The sequence below is a fragment of the Camelina sativa genome, chromosome 17 (genome assembly GCF_000633955.1).
Source record: "Camelina sativa cultivar DH55 chromosome 17, Cs, whole genome shotgun sequence".
NCBI classification, from domain to species: domain Eukaryota; kingdom Viridiplantae; phylum Streptophyta; class Magnoliopsida; order Brassicales; family Brassicaceae; genus Camelina; species Camelina sativa.
In genome coordinates this window covers 9,585,726-9,607,918 of record NC_025701.1, presented here as the reverse complement: position 1 = coordinate 9,607,918, position 22,193 = coordinate 9,585,726, and the positions used below count along the sequence as shown (strand labels likewise).

The window sequence follows — 22,193 nt, the reverse complement described above, 5'->3', positions numbered from 1 at the left end:
TTTTTTTTTTTTTTTTTTTTTTTTTTTTTTTTTTTTTTTTTTTTTTTTTTTTTTTTTTTTTTTTTTTTTTTGACAACAAAAGATCAGCTCAAACGAGCCAATTGGTTGGGAAAGGAAATGAGATTAAAAAGTATTTTTAATTTATAGCTTGCTAGAATGTCATTAAGAAAAGGAAATGTAACAATCAATCAATAATATATAAAGGAAAATCCAAAGAAAATCTCACCATCATAAGATAAATTAAATCTTACCCAATTTTATTAGAAAGAAATGTTATGACATTTCCATGGATTTGAAAAAGAAAAAAATAAATATCTTTGATAAGATCAAAAAAAATTGTAAGATTATATATATATATATATTAGATTGCAAGAATATTTATCAGTTATTTTAATTTTTAGCTAGCTATCAAGCCATTAAGAAAAGGAAATGTAACAATCAAGTAATAATATATAAAAGAAAATCCAAAGACAATCTCACCATTATAAATAAATTAAATTTTACTCAATTCTTTTAGAAATAAATATTATGACATTTCCATGGATTTGAAAAAAAAATATAATAAATATCTTTGATGAGATCAAGAAAATTTATAATATATTAGCATATATATATATTTTTTAGATTGCAAGATAATTTATCAGTTATTTTTTTTCTTTTACTTTTAGCAAAAAAGTCAATAAATATTATATCCAACGGTAATAAAAATTATATCATAATTTTAAAAATTATTAAAGTTGATGAACATGCATGACATGTCATTTTAAAAATCTTACTTTGAAAGTTGTTCTACTCTAAATATGGGAACATGCATGACATGTCATTTTTAAAAAATCTTACTTTAAAAGCTTCTCTACTCTAATATGGGAACATGAATGACATGTCATTTTAAAAATCTTACTTTGAAAGCTTCTCTACTCTAAGGCCCAACGTAGCTAAAAATATAGCTAGATAAAATTAGACTGTAATTATATTATAATGATGGTTATGGGTTACAATTAGACTTAAGGAAAGTCAACACCTGTACAAGGTCAAAAGGACTGTTAAGGTCACTAAACATTCAAAACCCCCTACCCATCTAAGCCACTCACAAATTCATTGCGGCCTTTACAAAAAATGCCTCCATCGAGGAGTACAAAGAAACAAAAAGGTCCTTCAAACAGAGGATCCCACTCTCTCATCGTTGAATACTCCCGTTAACCAGAAAGGAAATCCAGAAGCCACATAGGACTGAGTTCGACTATCTTCAGAGACACTACGAGCAATGAGAAAAGCTCCTCTATTTGAAACCCCAGCTTCCAGAACAAACTTCCAATCTCCAATTCCAATCAGAGCTGACAGCAACTGAGAAGAATAAAACCTGAAAGATGGCCACGCCTTAGGCCTAATCACCGCTCCCACCAAAGCCGAATCCTCCACAGCAAAGGTAATCTTCCCCATTTTGTGACTGATCATACTCTCAACAGCCCACACTGTACCCAGAAAACTCGCCTCTTGCTTGGATTTTACATTGAAGAAAGCTCTCCTGCTAAGCATCAACGTCACTCCATTGTGATCTCTTACTACCCAAGCCGCACCAGCTAAGTTCTTCCTTTTAGACCAAGAAACCCCAATATTACATTTTAACCAATGTTGGGAAGGAGGGCACCACCGATCCAAAACCATCGAATGACTTTCAGAACTGTGAGAGAGGGTCGAAGGGTTTGTGGTTCCATGTAGAGAATGGTCAACCACTTGAGCCTCCAGCCACACCTCAACATCCTCCTGAATTTTAGTAGCAGTCTCCATCGGAGAGAAAGACTTCCCTTCAAAAACCAAACAATTCCTATTTTTCCATATTCTTCATAGGATCCAAGGGAAACTTTTCCTGATCTCCTTAGGCCACAGTAAGTTATCTCTATTGATCAACAAGTGCTGAAAGTGGGAGAAAACCGAACCTTCATCTAGTCCAGAGTTTGGCGTAGGGAAGTTGGAGAGAGCCCAGATCTGTCTTGCCATAGGACAAGAGAACAACACATGGAAGATGGACTCGCTAGTCATTCCACACACTTGACAGCTCACATCAAATTTGAGTCCTCTTCGAACCAAGAGATCTCCCACTGGCAAAGCACCACTCAACATTTTCCAAAGGAAAACTTTTATCTTTGGTTCAGTTTGCAACCTCCAGACCTACTCTTTTAGGATATTTAAGGAAGGAAGAGCCGTTGCCTCCCTGATCAGAGTTTCTTTTTCTATTCGAGTAGCCAACCAATACTCCGACTTTACCGAATAAGCACCCGATTTGTTATGCTTCCAAATCAAGAAATCCTCCATTGCCACCACGGGTCTTGTTTCTCTGATTTTAATGATATCATTCGGGAAAAACAGATAATCCAATTTCTCCATATCCCAATCTCTTCTCTCAAGATCAATGATATCACACACCTTTAAGTTGATGTCAATGATGGGGTTCTTTATGAGAGGAGCTCTCATCCCACCATCTTCTAGCCAAAGGTCGGTCCAAACACGCATTGATGCTCCGTTTCCAACTCGTTTTACCATCCCTTTGCTTATCAAATCTCTCCCATGTAAAATGCTTCTCCATCCAAAAGAAGGCCTAGAACCAAGCCCTGCGTCCACAAATTGCCCCCGCGGAAAGTATCTACTTTTTATTAGCCTTGAGAAAAGACTATCCGGATCTTGGATAAATCTCCATGCTTGCTTAGCTAAGAGAGCTTGATTGAATAAACGTATATCCTTGAAACCCATTCCCCCTTGGTTTTTTGGCAAGCACATCCTTTCCCAACTTCACCAATGAATTTTCATGGTATTTTCGGTTGAGCTCCACCAAAAATCCGTCATAGCACTGGATAGAATAGCACAAGATTTCTTGGGGAGTTTAAAACAGGACATAGCGAACACAGGCATAGCCATTGCAACGGTCTTCAACATTATCTCTTTTCCTCCCTGAGATAAAGTTCTGGCATACCATCCTGATAACTTATTCTGCACTCTATCTTTAAGGTAGCTCAGCATCTGAATTTTGGACCCACTGAAACATTCTGGTAAACCTAAATAAGTTCCCGCTCCTCCTTGGTTCACAATTCCCATGCAAGCTTGAATCTCCAGTTTACAAGCTTCAGGAACTTTCTTCCCGAAGGTAATGGAAGACTTTGAGGCATTGATGACTTGCCCTGAAGCGGAACCGTAAACCTTTAGGATGTTTTGAAGACCAGTAGCTTCTTCACCATTAGCTTTACAGAGGAAAAGACTATCGTCGGCATAAAGCAGATGATGAATGACCGGACCGTCTGCAGAAAATTGAAAACCCGAGATTCTCCTTTCCATTTGAGCTGAGTTTAGCAAGTGTGAGAGACCCTCAGTACATAACACAAAAAGAAAGGGAGAGAGAGGATCTCCCTGCCTTATCCCTCTCTCCGGTATGATCATTCCACAAGCCTTGTCATTTATGAGCACAGAGAAAGTTACAGTTGTAACACACTTCATTCTCCAAGCAATCCAAGTCTGGTGAAACCCTAAGGCTGAGAGCATGTATCTTAAATAACACCATTCAACCCTATCATAAGCCTTTGACATATTGGATTTAACTGCCATGTACTCGGAACAGAAAGGTTCTTTGGTGTTCAGCGAATGGACAAGCTCATGGGCAATCAGAATATTGGCTGTTATCAAACGATCCGAGACAAAAGCTGACTGATAATCAGACACAATCAGAGGCAGAAAAGGCTTCAGTCTGTCAACTAACACTTTGGAGATCACCTTATACATGACAGAACATAGACTTATAGGTCTAAGATCCGGCATTGAAGAAGGATGAGGGATCTTTGGAATTAAGCACAAGTGAGTGTAGTTCCATTCTCCAGGCAAAACTCCATTGGAAAAGAAGTTCTGGACTTCAACAATGACCTGAGCTCCTACTATATCCCAATAGTGTTGAAAGAATAGAGCAGACATACCATCAGCTCCAAGAGCACTAGAAGGATCAATAGAAAAAACCGCCTCTTTGATTTCATCCGGAGAAACCACCCTTATTAACTTGTCATTCATTTCACTTGTGACTCTAGGTTGGAGATCATGAAACAGATTGCCAAAAGGAGCCGGGTTGGATGATTTGAAAAGATCTTGGAAATATGCAGCAGCCACTTCCCCTTTTGATCCTTCAGAAAACTGATTATTCCCATTGATGTCCACCAATCTCTCAATTCTATTCTTTGATCTCGACTCCTTCACTGAAGCTTGGAAAAATTTGGTATTACGGTCACCACACTTCATCCATTTTTTCCGGCTTTTTTGTCTCCAAAAGATTTCTTCATCTCTATAGGCCTTCACCAAGTCTTTTTTCAAGGAGACAACTCGATAGAAGCTAGGGGAGAGCATAGATTGATGAGCATCCAAGTCTATCTCAATCTTCCTGATCTTGTCTTTCGAGTTGATCTTGCATTTTTTTCCTTTACTTTTGAGGGTCCAAAATTTTTAGAAAATTTTCAATGTTCAGCATATATATCCAAAATCTAGCCCCAAAAAAGTGTAGATAAAAAGAAATTATGGACATTTTAGCACATGGTCCATGATAAGTTTGAGCCGCCAACACAAGGTGCTAATAGTAAGGCATATGGAGGATCCGGGGAGTGTCATGTGTATGTGGAACAATTTGGAGAAAAACAAATAGGCCATCTGAGTTGTGTGATTTAGGGAATTTTCAAACCGTGAAATCAGTTATAACGGATTAACTCATGGTCAAGAATCAAAATTTTATTTTTAAGTATTGAAGTTTAAACTGCTTAAATTCTAGAATTATATTATATATATATATATATATATATATATATAGATATTCCCTTTTTAATAAAAGGGAAGTACACGGCATAGTTTTCGTAGACTTTATATTTTTAATAAATGATTACAAATGGTTATAAATAAGTTATAGATAGGTTATAAATTAATTCATATATTCATATTAATCGGTTACACCTAAATATTAGGGATATTCCAAATTGATAATTGATATAATAATGGTAACAAACAAAATCATGGATATTCCAAATTGTATTTTCAGAAGATTTTAGTCCTATATCACGTTGTTTCCAAAGATCTTTAAACACAGTATTACAAATTTATTTTCCACAGATTTTATCAATAGACCACAACGTTAACCAAATATTGATTACAAAACTGGTAGATTGATTGGTTATAAGTTAAATAGTGGGTTACAAGATAGATTACGAAATAAAATTTAATCAGTGTTATAGCACGGGTATTTATCTAGAATCATTAACAATATAAAACTTACAAAATATGTGTTTTTTTTTCAAGCCTTCATATTTAGCATATGATTTTATTGCATAATGTTTTATCCAAAAAAACTTTTAAAAACAATCACATAAATTATATTTTATATAAAAATTACAATATAAATAAAATAAATTTCAACCCCTGCTCTAGCACGGTTCTTAATCTAGAACATATATATATTGCAAAACGTTTGATAGTTTTCGTTTTTTCTTAATATTTTGAAGTTAGAGCCTAATTAGAAAGATCTATTATATTAGAGCATCAACAAAGATTACTTATTATGTGAATAATATATAGTACTGCGATGTATTGTTGTAAGTTGTAACTATAGGCGAAGTTGAAAGTGAAGTCGTTGTAGTTCCAGTTGCCATTCTCCCAAAACCTTTCATGGAACATGACTTCCTTGATGCGTTTCACGAGTCACGACCAGTGCTGTTGTACTCGTTATTCTGATAATCTCCACCGTGTGTACGTGCGAAAGAAGAAGTCAAGTGGAGCGTGCACGTGCGGAGGCCGTTAGAGATATTTTTTACATAATAAGTATAAAAGACTTGTTTGTTTGTTTACGGATTTTTCATGTATGGTGTAAGACTTTCTCCTGCGTGAGAATTTGAGGGAGATAGATTCAGAGAATATGATGCTCTGATCTTCTCTTGTATACCGATACAGAACTCGTACTACTCAGAGTATTATTCAGAGAATTATTCAGAGTTACACTTCTCTAATCTAACAAATTGGTGCGTAGTGACGTTTGATCGAGAGAAATCGCAAGCTCCTGAAGTATGGGTTACGATCCGAAACTTTCACCGATCATCTCTGAGACCTCGCAGGAGTATGAAGAGAAGCAAGTCGAAGAACTCTTTCGCAGTGTTCACTCGATTCAAAAGGAGATACAGTCCGATCGAGAGTTTGTTAAGGGTGCGATCGCGGATTTACAACACTCGTTGAAGCTGCTTCTCGCGAATCAATCGCCTCGCAATGTGGATTGTGACTCATCGGAGCCGCAGTCAGCAGATCCATCAGTCAACTGTCGCCGTAAGGTACTTTCTACTCCTTTGACCACGAATCATCGCGATGCTGGACCTAGCTCTAGAGATAAGTTGCTTAAAAATTCGGAGATTCCTGTGTTTTCTGGAGAAAATATTTACAGTTGGCTCGCGCTTTCGGAGCGATACTTTCGTATTGGGGGTTTTTCGGATCCGGAGAAGCTAGATCTGGTGTCGGTGTATCTCGGAGGAGATGCTTTGGGTTGGTTTAACTGGGAAGTGAATCGAGCTCCGTTTGTTAGCTGGTACCAATTCAAGGATCGCTTATTGTTGAGATTTGGGAATCTAAGGGTGAAAGGTCCCAGTCAAAGTTTGTTCTGCATTCGCCAAACAGGTTCCATCGCAGAGTATGTGCGAGCTTTTGAAGATCTCTCCGCACAGGTTCGTGGCCCTGATGATCATAAATTGGAAGGTATATTCCTCAACGGGTTGCAACCTGAGATGCAGGAGTTAGTTTATATGATGAAGCCACAGAGTCTTCCAGAAGTAATCGCAGTGGCACTGTCCATGGAGTCTAGCTATCTGCGGAAGGTGATGCAGCCTGTGGTAGAAGTTGGTGGTGGCAATCAATCCACGCGTGTGCAGCATTCTAAGTCGGTGGTGACTTGGAAAGGGAGACCAGTTGTTTCTGAGCCTAGCAAGGTTACTGAGAGGCAAGGGCCTATTGCAGTTCAGCGACCTCAGAAACATCACTCCAATGCTGACTTGGATGATATGCGTAGACGAGGAATCTGTTTTAAATGTCAAGGGAAGTGGTCTCGTGGTCACGAGTGTCCTAATAAGGTATTACAGATTCTTACGGTGTTAGATGAGTACTTGGTGGAGGTCTTGCAGGATGATTGCCAGTTGGAGGAGCAAGGCGAGGTGGTCGCTGCAGGGCAACTGATGGAGCTCTCCTACAGTTCGTTTATGGGGTTGTCCTCCCCTTCCACAACAAAGATGCGTGGCATTATTAATCATGGAGAGGCTCTTGTGATGATCGATAGCGGTGCGACTCACAACTTTATCACACCTAAGTTGATGGCTCGGTTACAGTTACAAGCTCAAGCGTGTAGCAATCTGAATATTAAGTTGGGAACAGGAGTGATGGTACAGGGTGTGGGAGTCTGTCGTCGCCTCACTTTTCTGATTCAGGGGTGGTCTTTTTCTTCAGATTTCATTGTGCTGGAGCTTGGCCAAGTGGATGTTTTTCTGGGGATTTACTGGTTAAGAACACTTGGACAATGTAGTGTGAATTGGGAGACTCATGAATACTCATTCACCTATAAGAATCAACATGTGCATTTGGTAGGCGATACTGAGTTACAAGTTGCTTGTGGTGCTTTTCAGAGTTCATCGCCTTTCTTGGAAGATGTGTTTGCAGGTGAGGTGTGTGCTTTGGAGGGTTCTCCTGACCAATCCTTGGTGGTCCCTGGGGCTGTGAACGATGTTTTACAGCAGTTTGATGGGGTTTTTGCAGAGCCTACGGGTCTACCACCGTTGCGTGGCAGGGAACATGCTATTAACTTGGTAGCGGGTGTGTCTGCGGTCAGCGTGCGCCCATACCGGTATCCTCATGCACAAAAAGAAGTGATGGAGAGTTTGGTTAAAGAGATGTTACAGGCTGGTACAATTCGACCGAGTCGAATTCCATTCCCCAGTCCGGTATTGTTAGTGAGGAAGAAGGACACGAGTTGGCGGTTCTGTGTGGATTACCGTGCCTTGAACCAGGCTACCATTCCAGATAAGTTTCCAATCCCTATGATTGATCAGTTGTTGGACGAACTGGATGGTGCGAACATTTTTTCTAAGTTGGATATTCGAGCAGGATATCATCAGATTAGAATGCGTGGTTGTGACATTGAGAAAACAGCTTTTCGAACGCATGACGGGCATTATGAGTTCTTAGTCATGCCTTTCGGCTTAACTAATGCTCCGGCGACATTCCAGGCGTTGATGAACGAGCTGTTTCGCCCTTATCTTCAAAAATTCATTTTGGTTTTCTTTGATGATATTCTGATATATAGTTCTTCTTTATCTGAACATGTAGAACATTTGTTGGTTGTGATGAAGATATTTGCCAAGCACAAATTGTTTGCTAACAGGAAGAAGTGTCTGTTCGCTCAAGCTCAGGTGGATTACTTGGGGCACATCATTTCTGCTTCAGGCGTGTCTACTGATCCTACTAAGACTGCAGCTATGATGCGTTGGCCGAATCCGTGTTTAGTGAAAGAGCTACGGGGATTTTTGGGACTGACAGGCTATTACAAATGTTTTGTGCGTGGTTATGGGGTTATTGCTAGACCTTTGACGGAGTTGTTGCGGAAGGATAAGTTTGAATGGAGTGTGAAGGCTCAGGAGGCTTTTGATGCGTTGAAGCAGGCAATGTCTACAGCTCCGGTGCTAGCATTGCCAAACTTTTCAAAGGTGTTTGTAGTTGAGGCTGATGCTTCGGGTTATGGTCTGGGTGCCGTGTTAATGCAGGATAAGCGTCCCATTGCCTTCTTTAGTGTGGGGCTCTCTGCTCGCGAGCAGCTTAAACCAGTGTATGAAAGGGAACTCATGGCTATCGTTCTGGCTATTCAGAAGTGGAAGCATTACCTTATGGGGCGTCGTTTTACCGTGCACACTGACCAAAAGAGCCTTAAATTTTTGTTGGAGCAGCGTGAAGTGTCGATGGATGATCAAAAATGGTTGACCAAGCTTTTGCCTTATGACTTTGAAATCGTGTATAAAGCGGGTATAGACAACAAGGCGGCTGATGGGTTGTCTAGAATGGTTCAACCATCGTTGTGTGTGTCGCAGGTGGAATTGTTTGCTTTTACAGTCCCTGCGGTCCTGCAGCTTCAGGACTTTTTTAAGGAGATTGGTGAAGATGCTGTTCTACAACAGAGGATTCGCGAGTTTGATGACTTGCAGTTGGCTCAAAAGGGATATGTTCTTAAGGATGGCAAGTTATGGTATAAAGATAGGCTGGTGATACCTGCTAATTCTAAGTTCATACCTCTGCTCTTGGAGGTGTTTCATAACAGTCAGTTTGGAGGTCATTCGGGAGTTCTCAAGACTTTGAAGCGCATTCAACTTTCTTTCTATTGGCAGGGTATGTTGCGTGACGTTCAGAAGTTTGTGTCGGAATGTGCGATTTGTCAGACTCATAAGTCTTCCACACTTTCTCCAGCTGGGTTGCTACAACCTTTGCCTATTCCTCAGGCGGTGTGGACAGATGTGAACATGGACTTTGTCGAAGGGTTGCCCGCGTCTCAGGGTTATAATGCTATCTTGGTGGTGGTGGATCGTTTGAGCAAGTTTGGTCATTTCATTGGTTTGAAACATCCATTCTCTGCTTCGGATGTAGCTCAGAGTTTCGTGGCTGAGATTGTTCGTCTTCACGGGTTTCCTGCTTCGATTGTTTCAGATCGAGACCGTATTTTCTTAAGCCATTTCTGGAAGGATTGTTTCAAACTCGCGGGAACTAAGCTGAAATACAGCACTGCTTTTCACCCGCAGACTGATGGCCAAACTGAGGTACTCAATAGATGTTTGGAATCCTATTTACGTTGTTTTTCTTCTGCTCACCCTCGCACTTGGTATAAGTTCTTATCTTGGGCTGAGCTTTGGTACAACACGTCGTATCATACGGCATTGAAAACGACTCCTTTCAAGGTGTTTTATGGTCGTGATCCGCCTGTCTTGTTAGCGTATGAGCCGCATTCTACCCAGAACTTCGAGTTGGAGAAGATGTTGCAGGAACGAGATCGGATGTTGGTGGATATTAAGGCTCACTTAGTTCATGCACAACAGCTTATGAAGAACAATGCGGACAAGCATCGCCGGGATGTGACTTTTGCAGTGGATTCTTGGGTTTACTTGAAGTTGCGTCCATATCGTCAACACTCGGTTGTCAAACGCATTTGTCAGAAGCTGTCAGCCAAATACTTTGGTCCCTTTCAAGTCATGGCTCGTATTGGTCAGACCGCTTACAAGTTGCGCTTGCCGGATGGTTCGAAGATACACCCCGTGTTTCATGTGTCTCAGTTGAAGCAGGTGCTTGGCACGCATCATCAGGTTTTACCCTTGCCGGACACTTTTTCTGATGCTGGTGAGTTGATCCTGGAGCCTGCTGCTATACTGGAGACTTGTTACAATGATCACGGTGTGTGGGAAGCATTGGTTTCGTGGCATGGTTTACCTGCACATGAGAATTCGTGGGAACCGGTTCGTGAGTTGCAGAGGGAGTTTCCTGGTTTAAAGCTTGAGGACAAGCTTGATGTTGAAGAGGGGGTATTGATAAGCTCCACAGTGTGTACGTGCGAAAGAAGAAGTCAAGTAGAGCGGGCACGTGCGGAGGTCGTTAGAGATATTTTTTGCAGAATAAGTATAAAAGACTTGTTTGTTTGTTTACGGATTTTCATGTATGGTGTAAGACTTTCTCCTGCGTGAGAATTTGAGGGAGATAGATTCAGAGAATATGATGCTCTGATCTTCTCTTGTATACCGATACAGAACTCGTACTACTCAGAGTATTATTCAGAGAATTATTCAGAGTTACACTTCTCTAATCTAACATATTCTTATCATAAAAAGGTAGCTCAACCTTGGTATTTTGTTAAATTCTCTTATAAAATATGTCAGGAGAATCACTTTGGTCAACAATTCGAATGCATCAGCATCATAATAAACCTCTTAACAAGCTCCTTATATTAATCGCACAGGAAAAGATTGTCAGACCATGTAAATTATATTGCATATAGAGGTGTGAAAATGGATAAAGTTTCATGGATCAACTCAACTCAATCCAATCCATGAACCCTAATGACTTAACAAAATTTATCCTAGTGAGTTCATGAATAAAATAGTTTAATGAGTTAATTGGTTTAGTGGATCAAATGAATTGAATTGTAATGGGTAATAGTTAACCATTTAATCAATTAATTCTATTTTTATTGAGTCAAATATTTAAATCGGTTAAATATAACCAAAAATCTGTAAACCAATCAAAATGTATAAACTGATTAATGTTTAATTTTTTTTCCCAAAACAGCTTCATCGTGATTTGATCGGATCTTCACCGGCGTGAACCAGGCAGCTGGTTCGCCCCTCTCATCTCCGCCGGATCTTCGCCTGAGTTCAGGTTTATTTCTTCTCTCGTGCTCTCTCTCTCTCTCCCTCTCTCCGTCTGTCTTGGTGTCTTTGTCTCTCTCTCTCGGTCTCTTTGTCTCATGGGTTTGATTATTGATTTGATTTCTCCTTTAGTCATTGAAATCTCGAAGTGGGTTTTGATTTTTTTTTCTGGGTTTTGATATCTTAGAAACAAATTGACTCTGGGTTTTGATTTTTGGGTTTTGTTTTTTTCTGGGTTTTGATTTTTTGTCTGGGTTTTGATATCTTAGAATCGCTACTCTCGGTGTTTGTGTATCTATGTGGCTTGTTCTCTTGATTTGGGTTGTTAAACAAAAGATTGTAGTGACTGATTTGGGGTTTTTAAACTTGTTCTCGGTGATCATCATGTTTGATGGTGTATGTCAAGTTTTCAGCAATAATTGTATAGGAAATTGGATTGCTTGTTAGATTACTTGTGTTTGTTTTATTAATGTTCATTGTTTAGCTTCTTTGGATAATCGAGAAGACTATATATATATATGATGCCATGTCTAATGTTGCAAGAGAAGTTGACTTTTGGTAGACTCATCGAGCCTCTCCCTGAATAAAATGCTCCTGTTGCATATCCTCTTCGTTTAGACCAATGGCCTTGTTTGTCAAAAGACCAAATTAACTTGTGAATGGATGTCTGATTCAGGTTTGTGACAGGGAGAAGATGCTTTTTGTGCTTAATGGTGATTACCTGATTGCAGCCTCTTTAAAATCTATTGCTGATTTGATATCTCTCTCTCTCTGCACTTAATCTGAATGTGTCTTGGCGTATGAAATGCCTAGTTGCTCTATGACTGATTATAGACTAGGACATCATCCTCTATTTTTTCTTTCATAGACATAGTCGGCAGATTGATTTTGTTTGTCAGAGTAGTGAGAGTTTGCTTTGTGAATCATTGACTGGTTGATTCATAGGATAAAAAGTGTTGAACATGTACTATACTCGTATGCTTGTATGTGTTGTTGCTGTTTGATTGACTATACTCGTATGTGTTGTTGTTGAGTTGTCATTCTGATGTCATATTGATGTTCTTGCTTCTCATAAATTGTGGGGGTATATGATGCAGATGACAAGGACGAGACCATTGTTATACGAGAAAATCCAATGTCTAGTGGAATAGGAGGTTTCTACTTTCTACTCAAGTTGAAAGCTTGACTATGTTTTTGATATGATCGTGGCAAGCAAGGAGCCAGAGGCTGCAGAGCAACCGGAGGTGGTGGGAAGGATCACTCGTTCAAGAGCTAAGGAGATGGCCAAGGAAGCTCATTCTCTCATAGTTGACGGGTCATTCAACCTACCAAGGATCCAAGTCTTCAACATATCCACCCTGAAGACTTCACCCGGTAATGAGGACTAGGTAACTTAGGTGTGAAGTTTGTACTCTTTTTCCCATAGCTGAGTTTTGTCCCAATGGGTTTTCTCAGCATGGTTTTTAATGAGGCAAATGGATCACTACGTCGAGTTATCTAGAAATCATTACCAAAGGGGGAATAATTTACTTCTGTACTAGTTCAGCCGACTTCTGTACTACTACAGGTCGCCTAGACGTTTTGCTGTTTTTCTTATTTCCTTAAAACGTCTTGTTGTTTTGGTTATGCACTTCTTGTTGTTCAGAGTGTCGAGCCCTAGGGTGTTTAAAACCCAAAGCTACGCCTCTTTTCTCTTTCAGCGAAGAAGTATGTTGTAAACACGTTTGTGAACTTTCTTCTCTCAATCCGATATCTTGAATGCGTTCTTGATTTCTGAGTTTCTTTACACGTTGTGAATTAGGAAACTCTTCTACCTGTTCGAATCCATCTCATCATTCAAAACACTTCTCACCATTGATTCATTGTTACTTGGTTCGATCATTACTTATATTCATTCACCAATCTCACTCGATCATCATCACCACCGAATCCACGTCGCCTATCACCTACCATCAGCCTTCATCAGAGTCCATTCCTAGGGGAGATCATATCATGTGGTATCAGAGCCAACTCTGTGCCAAGGCTAAGCGATTCTAAGAACCCTAATCTCTTGAGTTTTTGCTTAATTTCGTTTGTTTAGTTTTAGGGTTTGAAATTTTGAGTTTCGTTTGTGTCTAGATCGAATAGGGTTTAGTTTTTGAGTTGTTTCGAATTTAGACTGCAATTAGGGTTTAATTATTTGGAGTCTGTTCGTTATAGGGTTGGGTGTCGATCGATTCACTTGTGTTGTCGCTCGATACTAGGTCTGCAGTCGTGTGTTTTTCTTGTTTAAAATTCAGATTCTTGGAGTTTATTTTTGTTACTCATTCAAAGAACAAGTTACTGCGAGTTTCTTCTTTGATTTGCAGGTACAATGGAGCTATCTCCAGAAGCTATGGAAGCTTTGAATCAAGCCATGTCTAAGCAAATAGCAGAAGCAAACAAGTTAATGTCTACTCAGTTTCAGCAACAGATGGAGCAGCTCAGTAACAAGTTTGAGAAACAGTTCAAAGACATAGCTCAAGCATCTAGTGCTTCAGAACAGAGTTCTTCAGACCCGCCTAGTCCTAATGAAGCCCTTCGTTTAGCCAAAGGAATGGCTCATGTAGGAGCTTCTTCAAAGCATACACGGATCAGAACCGCTAAGTCACCTACTGGGGGAAGAGAGACTTGTTTCAATCAGAGGAGAAGCACTCAGGGTACAGAAAGAGAGCAACGCAGAACCGGCAGGGAACATACACGCCCACGACGAGCTGAACAAGTAGTTGGGCATCGAATCTACATTGAGTCAGATAGGGAGTATTCTGAAGAAGAAGAAGTTTCAGATCATAGTCAAGAGACAATGAGGAGAAACCGAAACAGAGATCATGGCAGGGATTATGATCCTTTGAGGCAGCAGCTGAAGCACCTTAAAATTCAGTATCCTTCTTTCCATGGAACCAATGATCCAGAAACTTATCTAGACTGGGAAAGGAAGATGGAGTCCAACTTTCAGGTTCAAGGTACTTTTGAGTTGAACAAGGTGAAGATAGCCATATCCGAATTCAATGGCTATGCTTTGTTGTGGTGGGAGCAGTTGGGGCTTACTAGACATCGACAGAGAGAGCCTGCTATCACTACATGGGAACAGTTAGTCACGCAGATGAGAAAGAAGTTTGTGCCTACACATTACCAGAGGGAGATTCTTAACAAGGNGATCTAAGGGAAAGTGAAGACATGGTTATGTCGAGGTTTCTTGGGGGTTTAAACAGAGAGATTCAAGACAAGGTAGAGTTGCAGGACTATGAGGATGTGCAAGAAATGGTACATAAGGCAGAGCTGATTGAATCGCAGATCAAGAGAAAGGGAGTAAGGTCTACATTCACGCCTAACATGTCCAAGCCGAGGGAGTTCAGCAAACCCGCCTTCACCAAAGACAGCAAACCCGTGACAGTCACAGTCAAAGAGGAGGTAAAAACCGATTTCAAGCCCAAGAGTAGCACCTCTACAAGTCATATCAGGTGTTTCAAATGCCAAGGAATGGGGCATTATTCCAGAGACTGTCCAAACAAGAAAATGTTTCTTCTTCAAGAAGGAGGAGAGATTGTGCCAGTAGACAGTTCAGAGAGTGAATCAGAGTCTGAATTCTGTGAAGAAGGTGAACCAGCAGTCATGGGAGAGATGTTGGTAGCACGCAGAGCATTAAGTGTTCAGGTTCACCCAGATGATAGAGGACAGCGTGAGAACCTATTTCACACACGGTGTATGGTTCAAGACAAGGTCTGCACCTTGATCGTTGATGGTGGAAGCTGTACTAATGCAGCTAGTGAAGAGATGGTACAGAAGCTTAATCTCAAGACTACTTCACATCCAAGACCTTATCAGCTACAGTGGTTGAACAACAAGGGTGCTTTGACAGTTTCGCAGCAAGTGATGGTGAAACTAGCGATTGGGAAGTATGAGGATGAGCTGCTTTGTGATGTTATTCCAATGAAGTCAAGTCATATCCTTTTGGGAAGACCATGGCAGTTCGACAGAAGAGTGTTCCATGACGGTTACACCAACAAGAAAACGTTTGAGTTCAAAGGACGCAAGGTCACTCTTCTACCGCTTACACCCAGTGAAATCTACAAGGACCAGCTTCACATGAACCGCAAGGATACAGAGAAAGTGTCTCACAGCCTGTACATCAATCACAGCGAGTTCAACAAGCTATTTGATCCAGAGATGACCACATTCATGTTTGTGTACAAGGAAACACTCACCAGTACTAAGTCCGCAGGAGAGCTTCCACGCGAGATGATAGAGATTATAGAGGAGTATAAGGATGTGTTTCCAGAAGAGATACCTCCAGGCTTACCTCCAATTCGTGGGATAGAGCATCAGATTGATTTGGTACCAGGTTCAGCTTTACCGAACAGACCAGCTTACAGAACTAATCCAGTAGAAACTAAAGAGCTTCAGAAGCAAGTAGAAGAGCTGATGAGTAAGGGACATATCCGAGAGAGTCTCAGTCCATGTGCAGTACCAGTATTGCTTGTACCAAAGAAAAATGGTTCATGGAGGATGTGTGTTGACTGCAGAGCTATTAACAATATCACAGTGAAGTACAGACACCCAATTCCGAGATTAGATGACATGTTGGATGAGTTATGTGGATCAACAGTCTTCTCAAAGATAGATTTGAAGAGTGGGTATCATCAGATCAGAATGAAGGAAGGAGATGAATGGAAAACAGCTTTCAAGACCAAGCAAGGGCTCTACGAATGGCTAGTCATGCCGTTTGGTCTCACCAATGCTCCTAGCACCTTCATGCCCTTAATGAATCATGCTCTCAGACCGTTCATAGGCATCTTTGTGGTTGTGTATTTCGACGACATACTCATCTACAGTAAAGGTCTAGAAGAACACTTAGAACACATCCGCCAAGTTCTAAATGTTCTTCGTTCTCAATCCCTCTTTGCTAATTTCTCTAAATGTTCATTCTGTACTACTGAGGTTGTTTTTCTAGGCTTTGTTGTGAGTGCAGAAGGAGTTAGAGTGGACGATGAGAAGGTCAAGGCTATCAAGGAGTGGCCAACACCCAAAAACGTGGCAGAAGTCAGGAGCTTTCATGGACTAGCAGGGTTCTACAGGCGATTTGTGCAAGACTTCAGTACTATTGCAGCGCCACTTACAGAAGTTGTCAAGAAGGATGTAGGATTCAGATGGGAGGAAGCACAAGAGAAGGCGTTTTCAACCTTAAAAGAGAAGCTTATCTCTGCCCCTATTCTCTTACTTCCTGATTTTATGAAAACTTTTGAGATTGAATGTGATGCTTCCGGAGTGGGTATAGGTGCTGTTTTGATGCAGGATAGGAAGCCAGTAGCTTACTTCAGTGAAAAGCTAGGAGGATCGACGTTGAACTATCCTACATATGACAAGGAGCTGTATGCTTTGGTTAGAGCTCTTCAAACGTGGCAGCATTACCTGTGGCCCAAGGAGTTCGTTATTCACACAGATCATGAGTCCCTGAAGCATCTCAAAGGACAACAGAAGCTCAACAAGAGACATGCCAGATGGATGGAGTTCATAGAGACTTTTCCCTACACGGTTAAGTACAAGAAAGGTAAAGATAATGTAGTTGCAGATGCATTATCCAGGAGGTACACTCTCATTTCTACTTTGTCTTCTAAGCTTGAAGGTTTTAGGGAGATAGTAGAACTGTATGAGACTGACATCGATTTTGCTGAGAGCTATGGCAAATGCCATAAGTTTGCTTTTGAAAACTATTATAGGCAGGATGGATATCTGTTCTTTAAAGACCGATTGTGCATACCAAGAGGATCCATGAGGGAGCTGCTGGTCAGAGAAGCTCACGGAGGTGGACTAGCTGGGCATTTCGGAGTATCAAAGACTCTACTTGGACTGCAAGAACACTTCTATTGGCCTCAAATGAAGAAAGACGTTGAGAAGGTTTGTTCTAGGTGCCATATATGCAAAATGGCGAAGGGTAAGGTACAGCCTCACGGCTTGTACACTCCTCTACCGATTCCTTCTCAACCTTGGACTCATATTTCTATGGACTTTGTTCTTGGCTTACCTCGAACCAGAAATGGTAGAGATTCTATTTTTGTTGTGGTTGATAGGTTTAGCAAGATGGCTCACTTCATTGCAAGTCACAAGACGGACGATGCTGTTATTGTAGCTAACTTGTTTTTCAGGGAAGTAGTACGCCTACATGGAATGCCTCAAGTAATTGTTTCAGACCGAGATACCAAGTTTCTAGGACACTTCTGGAGGACGTTATGGGCTAAACTAGGAACCAAGCTTTCATTCTCAACCACATGTCACCCGCAAACAGATGGACAAACCGAAGTGGTGAACAGGACGCTATCTGCACTCCTCAGAACTTTAGTGAAAAGCAACCTCAAGTCATGGGAAGAATGTCTACCACATGTGGAGTTCGCATACAATCATGCTAAGCATTCTGCTACCTTATTTTCTCCTTTTGAAATTGTTTATGGTTTTAATCCACAATCACCTCTAGACTTGATTCCTTTACCTTTAAGTGTGAAGTGTAGCTTTGATGGCAAAGAAAAGGCTGAACAGGTGAGGAGGATACATGCTAAAGCTAAGGAGAATATAGAGAAAAGGACCAAGCAATATGAGAAGCATGCGAACAAGGGGAGAAAGGAGCTCATTTTCGAAAAAGGAGACTTAGTATGGGTTCATTTACGCAAGGATAGGTTCCCAGACGAAAGGAAGAGCAAGCTTCTACCACGAGCTGATGGTCCATTTGAAGTCATCAAGAGGATCAATGACAATGCATATCAGCTTGATCTACAAGGTAAGTATACCATATCATCAACATTCAATGTTTCTGACTTGCTCCCTTATTATGCAGATTCCGATTTGAGGACAAATCCTTTTGAAGAGGGGGAGGATGATATGATCGTGGCAAGCAAGGAGCCAGAGGCTGCAGAGCAACCGGAGGTGGTGGGAAGGATCACTCGTTCAAGAGCTAAGGAGATGGCCAAGAAAGCTCATTCTCTCATAGTTGACGGGTCATTCAACCTACCAAGGATCCAAGTCTTCAACATATCCACCCTGAAGACTTCACCCGGTAATGAGGACTAGGTAACTTAGGTGTGAAGTTTGTACTCTTTTTCCCATAGCTGAGTTTTGTCCCAATGGGTTTTCTCAGCATGGTTTTTAATGAGGCAAATGGATCACTACGTCGAGTTATCTAGAAATCATTACCAAAGGGGGAATAATTTACTTCTGTACTAGTTCAGCCGACTTCTGTACTACTACAGGTCGCCTAGACGTTTTGCTGTTTTTCTTATTTCCTTAAAACGTCTTGTTGTTTTGGTTATGCACTTCTTGTTGTTCAGAGTGTCGAGCCCTAGGGTGTTTAAAACCCAAAGCTACGCCTCTTTTCTCTTTCAGCGAAGAAGTATGTTGTAAACACGTTTGTGAACTTTCTTCTCTCAATCCGATATCTTGAATGCGTTCTTGATTTCTGAGTTTCTTTACACGTTGTGAATTAGGAAACTCTTCTACCTGTTCGAATCCATCTCATCATTCAAAACACTTCTCACCATTGATTCATTGTTACTTGGTTCGATCATTACTTATATTCATTCACCAATCTCACTCGATCATCATCACCACAGAATCCACGTCGCCTATCACCTACCATCAGCCTTCATCAGAGTCCATTCCTAGGGGAGATCATATCAGTTTTACACTAAATACATTTATCTTTATCGATTCTACCTTGGTTTATGTCGGGATTGTGACATGTGTTTGAGATATGATTGAACCGATTCAAGAGAACTTTTTCTTTTTCTTTTGTGTGTAAAACAGCATTGATAATGTAATTTGTTGAGTTAACCATTTAACCTATGAACTCATTTAATCTAAACTCATTAGGTAATGAGTTGAGTTAATCATTTTGACACCTCTAACTGCATACATACCAAAAAAAGAGTCTTTAATTAGTAGTACTTACTGTATATTTCTCTGTTTATAGCCTAGATTATCTCTGCTCTGTTTCTCTTTTACATCTTCTTTTTCTTCCAACTAATCCACTCGCTTAAGAACTTCTTTATCCAATTTTGAGAATTAACTTTTGTTGTTTTCTGTTATCATCATAGTCTACTAAGAATTTCCTAAGTCTCAAATCCCACATTTTGCTACTATTTTTTTGTCTTAGCTTTGGTAATCCGAGAAATGCTCTTGTTCATTTCACTGTGGCTCGTTGTTCTCACTGGAATTGAGAAATACATGAACTAAGGTAATTAACGTATAACTGTGTATAAGAGAACCTATGGAAATTAACATATAGAACTGAATAAATGAAAACTATAAAGTGAAATTTTTCTAAGTTGCCAAACAAAAGCTTGAGAAAAACCAACAATTTTATTTATTTAAAGCATACTGTTTCTTAGACTAGATATAATATATGAGATCAAGGAAACAGGTTTCCCTGAGTCAGTTAGAGAGATCTATTTACAGCATCAACATGATTACTTATTATAGATAATAATAATATATTCGGATGCTGCGCAGTGGTCTCGTCATTGTAACTAGTTGTCTTGGAAGGTGAAATCGGGCAAGTTGTTCTCAGTCAATTGACCATTCTCCTCCCGGTACCTCTCGAAGATCTTCACTTCCCCAGTGCGTATCACAACCAATGCAGTCGTACTTGTTGTTCCATATCGTTGCATTCCAAGCGCACGCTGAATTGAAACGAAAAGAAAGAGATTAACTAATAAATGATGGAGAGGATGAACCATAAAAAACGGTAGATCAAATGTCTTACATCTAAATCAGGATGGTTAGCCATTTCTTCCACAAACACCGTTTCTTGACCTTCTCCCACAGGACTCAACATATAGTTGCTAGCAAACTCATTAAGCTGTGGTAGTGGATCGTTTCCCAAATGACCAATCATCTGAGTAAATCGGTCTCTCAGGAATGTATCCTGCAAAAACAAAAACAAAAAGAGGGTTTGAAGGAGCTAAACGAATAAGATTTTTGACAAAAAAAAAAAAAGAATACCCTGTAGTTATTAGTTACAGCAAGTGATTACCCTAACAGCGATTTCGGAATCGAGACCGTGGAGAGGAGAAAGTGTATGCACACCAGACGGAAGGATTCCTATCATGACATTCGGCTCATCTTTCTCAGGTTTCCTGATATGAACCATTGAATTCGAAGCCATGTCTGCGACAATAAGGCTATAGGACAACTTATTTTGTATATCCCTTTCACGCTGTACATTAACGGCAAACTCCCAAGGACTCATATTGCTCTGAATCAAACAAATAATAAACCCCGTGATCAATATCCCAAATATGTCTAGAAATATTAACGAAAAGCAAAATATGCAACAACAAAAAAACGAAACCTCCAAGAAGGCAGAGGGGTAAAACTCGGAGCCGCGGAATGGAACAATGTCGTCATCAAGCAACGTTCTACTCATGAGAAACGCGACTCGGCCTCGTTTAGAAATAGCGAACCACGTCCCCTTGCTATCTTCGTACCGACCACTCAAAATATGGCCATCCCAAGATGCCTTACTTATGACCCTGTTATTAAGTAAGCCATCAGATGAGACAGAGTCTTAGAAATAAAAAGTCATCAACATTATTATTAACGTACGTACGACGTCAAAACAAAGAAGAAACGTCTTGAATGAATTTTTAAAACTTGCCTGTTTCCCCAATTGTCTCTGTTCATCACAAGCGTAAGTTGGTTGTTGCCTTCCCTTGCCCAGTTGAATGCTACGATCCCCATTTTTCTCTGTTTCTTGTAGAAAGAATATAAACAATGATGTTGCTTATATAGCCGAGACAATCTCCTTTACTTTTCTCTTCTCCCTCTTTTCTGTTTAACAGTCACCATCATAGTCCTAGGAAGCGTGTCAAAATTTCTACAATTTTCACAAGTAATTCCTTTTTAGGCTCTCTAGCTTTTTCTTTCTGTTGGAAGAACGAGCCCTCTGTATGGTGGAAAGAACGATGGAGAATTAATTAGTTATTTTTTACTATACTAAGAAAATACAATGAATTTGGTCTTAGCTTAACTTGCTTTGGTGGTAGTTCGATCCTAGAAGGAGGAGTCATGTGTGTATGTGAAACAACTTAGTAGAACTACTCTTGTTTAACTAATTTCCCCTCAATTTTCGATTCCAACTTCTCAAACAATCTAAATACGATGATTTGCGATTTTTCCGACGGAGAATGATAAGGAAGAGAGACGACTTCTCTTGGGATGCATAGGTTGGAAGAAGCGACAAGGATGGAAGAACGGTGAGCACAATGAATGTCTCTAGTAAGGTACATACTTATAAACATGAAAGTTCCCCTTCTTTACGAATAAGTTTGTGGGATCAAATGGTAAAAGGTTTGTTTGGAAACATTGATGTACCACGGTTCGATCCCTGGTTAGTACAATTTTGTTTTTAAAAATAAATTACAACACCAAGTCGTTTTGATATATGATGCGTGAACTAAACGCCTATTACGAAACGACGTAGTTTCATTAAAATTAATTTTTTTGAAAACTTAACTATCTAAATGATTCGAACCGGTGACCTCAAGGAACACTTGCTCGACTCATTACCAAATGTGCTATAACACATCTCCACGTAATTAGACACATACGTATATATATAGCTCCTTTTATATTCTTCTTCTTCCCAAAAATTTGAGAGAGAGAAAGCTTCTGTAAAATATTCCGACAACTTTTGGAGTCGGGTTTTTTTGTTTCCGGCTAAGTTCGGTTTTAACTCTCGCTTCGATGCGA

At 40.1% G+C, this 22,193-nt stretch overlaps 1 protein-coding gene across 1 annotated transcript; it reads right to left on the bottom strand.

Annotated features, from left to right (window-relative positions):
- On the bottom strand, positions 19,784-21,184 carry LOC104756422. Its single transcript, XM_010479015.2, has 5 exons — positions 21,100-21,184; positions 20,794-20,974; positions 20,476-20,697; positions 20,206-20,367; positions 19,784-20,122 (listed from the first exon to the last, which is right to left on the bottom strand). Exons 1-5 carry the CDS (start codon positions 21,180-21,182, stop codon positions 19,970-19,972), a joined length of 801 nt encoding a protein of 266 aa, XP_010477317.1. The 5' UTR covers positions 21,183-21,184; the 3' UTR covers positions 19,784-19,969.

What these genes read in the sequence shown, in the direction of transcription:
- LOC104756422 (XM_010479015.2), bottom strand. Translation starts at nt 21,182, where the DNA reads ATGGGGATCGTAGCATTCAACTGGGCAAGGGAAGGCAACAACCAACTT. An exon ending in ATTCCGAAATCGCTGTTAGG is followed by an intron (nt 20,368 to 20,475) that starts GTAATCACTTGC and finishes TTGTTTTTGCAG; the next exon opens with GATACATTCCTGAGAGACCG. An exon ending in CTAACCATCCTGATTTAGAT is followed by an intron (nt 20,123 to 20,205) that starts GTAAGACATTTG and finishes GTTTCAATTCAG; the next exon opens with CGTGCGCTTGGAATGCAACG.